The sequence below is a fragment of the Pteropus vampyrus genome, unplaced genomic scaffold (assembly GCF_000151845.1).
Source record: "Pteropus vampyrus isolate Shadow unplaced genomic scaffold, Pvam_2.0 Scaffold54, whole genome shotgun sequence".
Classification (NCBI taxonomy): domain Eukaryota; kingdom Metazoa; phylum Chordata; class Mammalia; order Chiroptera; family Pteropodidae; genus Pteropus; species Pteropus vampyrus.
The window spans coordinates 6,029,326-6,038,173 of NW_011888835.1; the positions used below are offsets into that span (position 1 = coordinate 6,029,326).

General features: G+C 42.6%; 1 protein-coding gene across 1 annotated transcript in view; it reads left to right on the forward strand.

Annotated features, from left to right (window-relative positions):
• SLC30A8 (solute carrier family 30 member 8) overlaps nucleotides 1-8,848 on the forward strand; it is a 39,434-nt gene that overhangs the window by 16,148 nt on the left and 14,438 nt on the right. The window contains exons 3-4 of the mRNA XM_011360369.2: nucleotides 4,053-4,199; nucleotides 6,293-6,446. Of these exons, the coding sequence (XP_011358671.1) occupies nucleotides 4,053-4,199; nucleotides 6,293-6,446 (301 nt within the window). The remainder of the gene's footprint in view (nucleotides 1-4,052; nucleotides 4,200-6,292; nucleotides 6,447-8,848) is intronic.

The following is an 8,848-nucleotide window of genomic DNA, read 5'->3' on the forward strand; positions in this document are numbered from 1 at the left end:
GGGAAATGAGAGGAAATTCGGATAGAGGGGGCTCAATGAGCAGCACCTGATTATTGCTGTGGTCCAGGAGGTAGTAAATATCACCTTACCTGGAAAGACTTTGAGTGGGTAGGTCTGCAACAGGACAGGGAATATGTATTTTTAGGAAGTAATTCACGTGAGTCTGATGTGTAGCCACATATGTGTAGTCTGACGGGTGCCACTGCTGGTAGCAGGCTGGCACTGCCCGTTCAGCAAGCTTTCTCATACTCATTGTGCTGGTAACAACTCTGGTCTTCCTGGCCCATTACCTCATGCCTATAGGCAAGGCGGTGCGAGATACCAAGCTGGATTAATCACTCTCTGGGACTTTACATAGGGAGGTTGGGGAGAAAAGCTCTCTCTCTTTCCTCTATAAATACCATGCTGAAATGACGTGAACCTGGAGCTTCCAGAGGCCACTTTCTTGCTGAGAGAGAGGAAGTCTGTCTTCAGTTGGACAATAAACAGCAATAGTTGGAGACAGTGGAGCCCCAACAACATTTTTTGAACCTTAGGATTGGGCTGCACCCAATCCGATCCTACCTAGATTTGTTCTGTAATTCGAGCCAATCAATTATTATCATTTTGTTGTCATTGTTGTTCAAGCTAGTTTGAGTTAGGCAGTTATGACTTACAAATGAAAGAACCTATCTAAGGCAGTGGTGTAGGTAAAACATGGTCAGTAGAGAATAAAACTAGAGTGGTAGTTGGGGCTTCAGAAAGGACCTTGAGGCCTGGCTAGGGAATCAGGATTCATTCTGTAGGCTTTGGGGAGTCACTGACATTTAAAACAGAGGAGTTCCAGGCCATAGGGCTGTATTTAGAGAGGGAACTGCCCACAAGTGCAGAGGAGATCGGAGGAAGGAACTGAAGTCTGTAAATGTCAACGTGTCCACTGTTAACGGGCCTTTGGTCCTGTTGAATCGGGGACTCTATCTGATTGCTTGTGAAATTTCCTAATTGTAAAAAGGCCATAAAGGGGAGTCACACTGCAGATGTAGACATGTATCCCAGTTTGGAAAGACAGATGTACAGACACTGAGAACTCACAAAAAAAAATAAGCTCAACTATGGCCATTATTGGAAGAAATGGGGAGTGGTCAGGAAAAGGCATGCCAAGGCAGGACTATAAGAGTTAAGCAAGGATGGAGGAAGCACTAGGTTGCTAGAGAAATACAGAGCCGGAAGGATGGGGAAGACGGTGAGAAACTCAGAGTGAAAATATTCTCTTAGTAAGAAAAAGATACAGCTGGGTGGTGGGATAACCACAGGCTTTACTGATAAGGGAACTTACTCTCCACCAGCCAGGGTGTTTCATCGGTTTAGACCACTTACATTTTTTGAGATTCCTGGTCTTAAAATTTTAAGAAATGTCAAAACGTACCTATGCAAACTGTGGTATGTTTTAAATTATTGTTAAATAATAACTCCATGAATTTTTGACAAGTTATATAGTATAATAATGCTATTCATAAGACAAAGAATTTAAAAAAACGTACATTAATAGCATACAATGGTACAGTCCAGTAATGGGAAACCAGGATAATGTTGTCAGATAAACATGTCCTTCTTTCGATCCTATCGGCACGTCTGTGTTCTCCACAGAAAAACATCGTGTGTAGTTAACATCAACTTTGTAAATCTGAGGTGACAATGAGACCCAGGTCTGGGGGCTCCCCTGCTCTCCGACTGTCATCTTCACCCCACAGGCCCTGAGCAGGGTCTGTTTGCAGGGCTAAGTGCTTAGAGCCCCACCTACCTTGTTACGAGTGCATTGCTCTCTATGTCTTGTCGAGGATTCCAGAAATATGAGTGCCACTACCTTTCTTATAATTCCCTTTGGCCATTATTGTTGTGTCTTAACCTCTAGCTTCCCCTCTCTCTAAATCAGCCTCTATACTGCTGACAAAGATCCATCTCTTAACTACAGATCTGAACACGTCACAACGTTGCCTCAAAATCATAAGTGGATCTTATTCAAATTTTCGATATTAATAAAAAATAATTATTTGTTTAAAAAAATCATAAGTAGATCCTCTTATCTCATAAGATAACATGCAAGTTCTTTAGCATGACATATATATAATGACCCACTCAAGGATCCCAAGCCCACCTTTCCAGTCTCATTTTCCATTATTCCTCCAACACTCCACACCTCCCGCTTTTCCACAAAAGTGCCATGTTCTTTCATTTCTGTTTTTGTTCTCGCTCTTACCTCTTCCCCCGCCAAAAAACCTTCTTTTCTAGCCAACTCTTAACTTCCCCTGTGAAAAGTTCTTCCATGCTCCCAGTGCAAGTGGTTTTCTAATCCCCTAGCCCATTGGGCATGCCTCGGTATGTGAGCCTTAGATAACGAGACCACTGAAGGGAGGGGCCGTGATCTGTTTACCGTTATTCACCTTTGTATACCTGATCCCTGTACCATGCACAGTAAGGGCTCAATAAATTCTGGCTGGACGGTTGAATTAATTGTCAATAATAATACCCCACACGTTCAGAAGCAAATGCAAGTTCGGTGGCAAACTACCTTTTGCAAACAGTTTGTTCCATAGTCACTCAGCACGATTGCCCCCAGTTTTCTGGATGGTTCTTATGAGTAGCTCTGATGGCTGCAAAATGGTTCTTGGTTCCCAGGCCTCCATATTAACATGCTTTTTCCAAAGTGAGCCATTTTTCTTTCTCAGTGGCCCCCTGACTCAGCTGAGTCTGCTGAAGAAACCCTGAAAGACTTCATTTCCATGCCTGAGGCGGTGATGTTAGCCCAGCGCACAGAATCATCACCATCACTCATTGCTGAGATTGTGGCATGCTGCTTATCTGCATGTAGTCATTTTTCGGGCAAGAAATAATGCATTATTAACACATCTTTATTATCAGGCAGACAGAACAACATTAGAGGATAATTGAAAGGACAGCTGATTTGTTAGCAAAATGTTACTTTCTGGCTAATGAATCATTCCGATTTTTGCACTGACAGCTCAGTAACAAGCTTGAAGACTACTTTGCTTCAGACCATTAAACTTTGACAAACCAGTTATTAACTACAACTAGAGCCAGCGGTCTGTGGGGATTATTGCAATTATGAGCCATATATGTAATTTTTTAAAATCATTAGTCGACAAGGTGAGTCTGATGATGGAGAGGCTGATGACTGACAGTCTCCATTGCTTTTGGTACAGAAGGCAATAAACAGCTGCCAGGAGGATTAATCAGTCAGCAAAGGCTCTGTGCTGAGAAGATGTGGTAAGGGCAACAAAAGTTACTGCTCTCAGACAACACGCCCTGATCAGGAAGGAAGGGACAAGGCTTCCTTTGGTTTCTACTTTAGCGGCCGAAGGTCTTTTCTCACAGGAGAAATAGAAGGAAACAGAAGGGGCCCAGTGAATGGAGAGAAGAGCCAGCGGGACTCCATGGCTTGGTTCTCTTCCTATGCTTTACTGGATTGCTGTCGCACCCAAGAACCCCGTTGTAAGGTGCCTGCCCTCTCTCCTGACCGCTCTCCACTAGTTATAACAGGGATCTCAGCGAGGTGGCATGAATTAGTGGAGCAGAAGGAAGTGGTGAAGATTGTGGTAAAATTGTAAGTAAGAAAGCTAAACAAAACCTCTACAGTGGGCCAGGTTGTCATCTGGCTGACAGACAAGAGTCCAGATCCTCAGGCTGGAGGGTGAGACCCTTTGAATTCGGCCTACAGCTTTCCAGCCTCACCTTCCTGTGTTGCCCTTTTAGAATTCTTATGCCACAGTCTAACAGGGACGTTCTCCAAGTGTGCCCACGCTGTCCAGTCTCTGTACCTACGCTCCCCTGGGAATGGCCTCTCCCCTTGAAATTCATTTCTACATGTTCTAATCCTGCCCACTCTCTGGATCTGTTTCTTGTAAAATTGGGAAGAAGAGGTGGATTAGATCAATGTAAATTTCTCTTCTACAGCTCTGCGGCTCTGTGGCATTTTCACCCACTCTGGTTAGTATGCACACGAGTCTAGTTGCCCTCTAGGGCCCTAACCCTGTATCATATTCTACACCTCCTAGGTGGCCACATTGCTGGGAGTCTTGCTGTTGTCACAGACGCTGCCCACCTCTTAATTGACCTGACCAGTTTCCTGCTCAGCCTCTTCTCCTTGTGGCTGTCCTCCAAGCCCCCCTCCAAGCGGCTGACATTTGGATGGCACCGAGCAGGTACAGTTCACTGATTAAGCATTCATGGCAGGGTAGTGCCACAGAGTCGAACCAAGGGTAAAAACAAAAGAGACAAAGCGAAGCCTTGTTCAAAAATCCCTCAAAGGCACATCTCTGGTGCGCAGGATAAAAGGGATATGTCTGTGGGAACGTGTGTTCACAATGTTAATTCATCGAAAAGCCAGATTAATCATGCTACCTCTAGGCCAGTGGGACAGCAGAAACTCACGCATCACCTTGGCAACCACCCCAGCCCACGGGTCCCAGTGTGCGCAGACAGCCACGACATTGCTCATTAAGTTACTCTGTACCTGAGAGGGAGAACGGGTAAAGCTCAGACCACTTTGCAAAGTAAGGCGCAGAGAGCACCACAGAGTTGCAGAGAGGGAAGAACTCACGGGGAACTCGGGAAGGGAAAGCGACGGAGAACTGAGGGCAGAGCAGGGGTGGCCAACAGGCTGACGTGGCCCGGCTTCACGGAAAGGTGACGCTAGACACTCACCGCAACTGGTAGACTGACAACTGCAGGCTGCGGCTTTTCAAGCTTAGAACGATAGGAAGTTCTAATTTCACACCAAACAGTTTATCGCTGCAGGTGTTTCGAGTTGCCTTTCCGTTAACATTCGGCGAAAGAGAGAAATGAGGCAATAAACATTAATAAAAAGAGTTTGTGACAATGTGGTCTGATGATGCATTTTCAGTCCCTCTAGAGAGCTACCCTTGGAAAATATTAATTTTGGCTGAGCACCCCTCCTTGGTCTGTGTAAATTATTACTTGTATTTCACTCGTTCTGATACCATTGGTCAAAGCTGTTTTGTAAACATAGAATGTTTTGTAAATATAGGGAGGACTCAGAATTTAGAATACTGAGAATTTGTCCCTTCTCTCCCTGGCCATGGAAGTCTGACATGCGAGACCAGTACTGCTCAATAGAACTCTGCTTCGAGGGAAATGTTCTATGATATAGAGTATAAGGTGGCCATGGGACACTTTAAGTGTGGCTGGTGCTACTGAAGAACTGGATTTTTAATTTAATTTAATTTAGATTTAAACAGCCACGTGTGATTGACAGCTGCCGTATTAGGCAGCACAGCTATAGACGCAGAGGTGTGTTTCAACCGGCACATCACACATATAATTTCATGGGTAACTTTGTCGAGTAAGAAGCTAAGCATAAGTTAATTTATTTAAAGAGAATATTAAGTGTCAATGAAGAAAGGTAGCATGTGGCTATGGCAAAAATCATGACTGTTGCATACAAATGACAGAAGTCTGGGAAGCAACATGTTACATGGCTCTGCTTCAAAAGGGTGAAATGCGTCTGACCACTGACTCCCGGGCTGCTTCTAGATCCATCTGCAAGATTGAGTTACAGATCAGGGTGAGGTCTTAAGAAACTTCTAAGTGAGTGAATGTACTTTACTCAGTGGGCAGATTGAACACTATCTTATCTTTAAATATTAATGTAAATGTCTCCATTTCTGATGCTTCTTTTCCTTATTTTGCTCTTAAAATGCAGTTAGAGTATTGATATACCTCTGAGCTTACCTCTGTATTTACAGTATATCGAGTTAGCAAATGAAACTCATTTTTCATCAAGTACCCTCTGAAGCCTTTCCTTTTTACTATTTTCATCCACTGAAGAAGGTACTGGTACTGGAAGTTATAAACATTTTATGGAGAAATTAAGAGTTTCTAAATACCTTTTACTCTTTGTGCCTCATTATTTCATTTCCTAATAAGTTTCAATCATTTTAGCACCTGCTAAAATTAAAGTCTCCAAGGAAAAAAAAACCAGCAAGGGTAGGCAGCAATTAATATGCTTTAAAATTTACTGGAAATTACTGAGTCACAAGGAGTATAATGAACTGAGAAGCTGGTGTTTTATGAATGCGACGTTAAATAACTTCGTCTGAGTGCTAAAATCCATCCAAATTCTCACTGCGTGGATCATGGAGTGAACTCCTTTGAAGCCTCATTTTTTGGACGTGGGGCGGGGCGGGGGGGCAACATTAATGTCTCATGACTCTGGGGGAGGTTAAGGTGATTCACGAATTCCTTGTGGATGGGATCTGTGTACTTGAACCCTTAGAGATCCTTGGTGCCCTGCTGTCCATCCTGTGCATCTGGGTAATGACCGGTGTGTTGGTGTACCTGGCATGCGAGCGCCTGCTGTACCCCGATTACCAGATCAAGGCGACCTTAATGATCATCGTTTCGGGCTGTGCAGTGGCAGCCAACATTATGTAAGTCACCCCACACACTGCCCACGAAGCTTGGCTTTTATCCTGTCTGGACGTACATGTGTTCGCTGTTGTTTTTAGCTTTCGTTTAATTCCTCTACTTATAAGGACGGTAGAGACCCGACAGAGTTTTCAAATGGCTCTATGACTAAAAATAAGGCAGGTTCTGCTAGTTTAAGTTAAACTGTGCTTTAATATCAGCTTCTAACTGCTACCATTTTGGATGCTTCCTATGTGCCAGAGACTGCGCTAAGAACTCTTTGATCTATGTCATGAAGCTCTATGTTCACTTAAACATATTAATTAAAGCTTAGTGAGGTTAAATAAATAGCCAGCGAGGTAGTGTAGAACCAGGATTTGAATCTAGACCGAAACTCAGAATCGAGCTTCTAGCCATTCTGCTCCCTTGTTTATATTGATGGTTCCATACGGGATGTGATCCTATTCAGTGTTTTTCACATGCACATCTTATGGGCTCCCAGAGAGCTGGGTTAGAAGGAATCTTAAATTTTATTTACTTCAGTTCTCTTCCTACTCTTGAATTCCCTTTTACAACATCCCCATAAAATGGTCATTGGTTTCATATATTTTAACAGAACTAATAACAGAGAATTTATTTCTCTCAGAAACACTTTATCTTTGCATCATTCCAACTGCATGAAAATCCTTCCTAAAGGTCTGTTAGCTAAACTCTCTTAATTTTCTACCTGTTGGTCCATTCTCTTATTTAGGCGTCTAAAACCATTCTTTGGGACATGTGGTCATATCCTACTGGACATGTGATCATTGCCATACTGGTCATGACAATGGGGTTTTGAGGCCAGGGCTTTGATCCTTTTAGGTCGATTTGCTCTTTCCCATTTGATAGTTTAATTCTGGGCAATCCTATTTAAAACTATATCATCTATCTATCATCCATGATAGATAGAATAATGGCCCCTCAAAGATTTCCACATTCTAATCCTTGGAACTTCTGAATGTGTTAATTTACATAGCAAAAGGAATTTTGCAAATGTGATTAAATTAACAATGTTTTTTTGTTTTTTTTTTTTTTGAGATTGGGAGATTATCCTGGATTATCCAGATAGGCCCAGTCTGACTACAAGGAAGCATTAGGTCAGAGAAGAGCTCTGCATTGCTGGCTTTGCAAATGGAGGAAGGGGCCTGGAGCCAAGGAATGTAAATGACCTCTAGAAACTGGAAAAAGTGTGAAAATGAATTCTCCCCTAGGATCTTCAAAAGGAATGCAGTCCTGAACACTCACTTTAGACTTCTGACCTCAGAACTCTAAGATAATAATACATTCACATTGTTCTAAGCCACAAAGGCTTTGTGGTGATTTGTTCCAGCAGCACTGGGAAACTCATACACTATCTATGTATCATTTATCTGTCTATCTTGCAATGCAATGTGATGCATGCCATGTAGTAGGTTTATACATGAAAGTGAAGAAGACAGGGATAGGAGAATGGCATTTTAAGCAGTTTTTTAAAAGAGAGGGCACAATGGAACCTCTGGAATTAGAGGAGGATCTGAGCATGCCCACTCTGAAAACTCTCCTCAGGTCACTCTAACACCTTTACCTTGCGCCTGCTTCCATTCCTTAGCTCTTAGTTTGCAAATTATTGCTCAAACGTATCTGAGCTAAACAATTAGAAGAGTGGTATTTTATCTGCTGTCACTGACTAGATCCCTATTTCCACCCAGTTATGCTGAAAATGTATTTCACATCGGCACCGTGGAGATCAATGCTACTCTATCACCACTGGGAGACAATATAAGCCAGAGCACATGTCCCACTGACTGGGGGTCAATAGCATCATCTTTGCATAAGGAAACTGATATGTCCACAAGGCAGCAGGAAGAATAAAAATATTAATAATTTCCAAAGAGTCATGTGTCACATAGGTTGTGTCAATGCTACACGAAGATGGATATGCCCAGCTAACTACCACATAAATCTGGATCCTCGATGATTGATTTCTATTTCCTAAATAGATTATCATCCCTGGTTTCTTTTTACTGTGACTGCTTTTGAACTTCGAACTTAATTTGCAGGTGCTTAGAAAGACAAGGGATTTGAAGAGCATTGACTTCCCTGGGCAAGTAGGTGGTTATTTATGGATAAGAATACAAGTGACTACAATGCTTTCTCCCAGAATTGGGATTACAGGTTTCAAGTGCTGCTAGGTGCTATATTGTCTGAACACAGAGATATCAGAATCATAACTTGGGAATAAACCTATTCCTTGGGGACCCAAAATCAGGACAGAAAGTTCCAATAGAAATTGCAAAGAGGGATTCTAGGATGAGTATTCCTGAAAGAGCCTAACACTGTTGCATGCTAAATTTTCTCTGCTTGAAACATTTCCTCTCTTCTTAGCCTTTTACCTCTAATAATAACC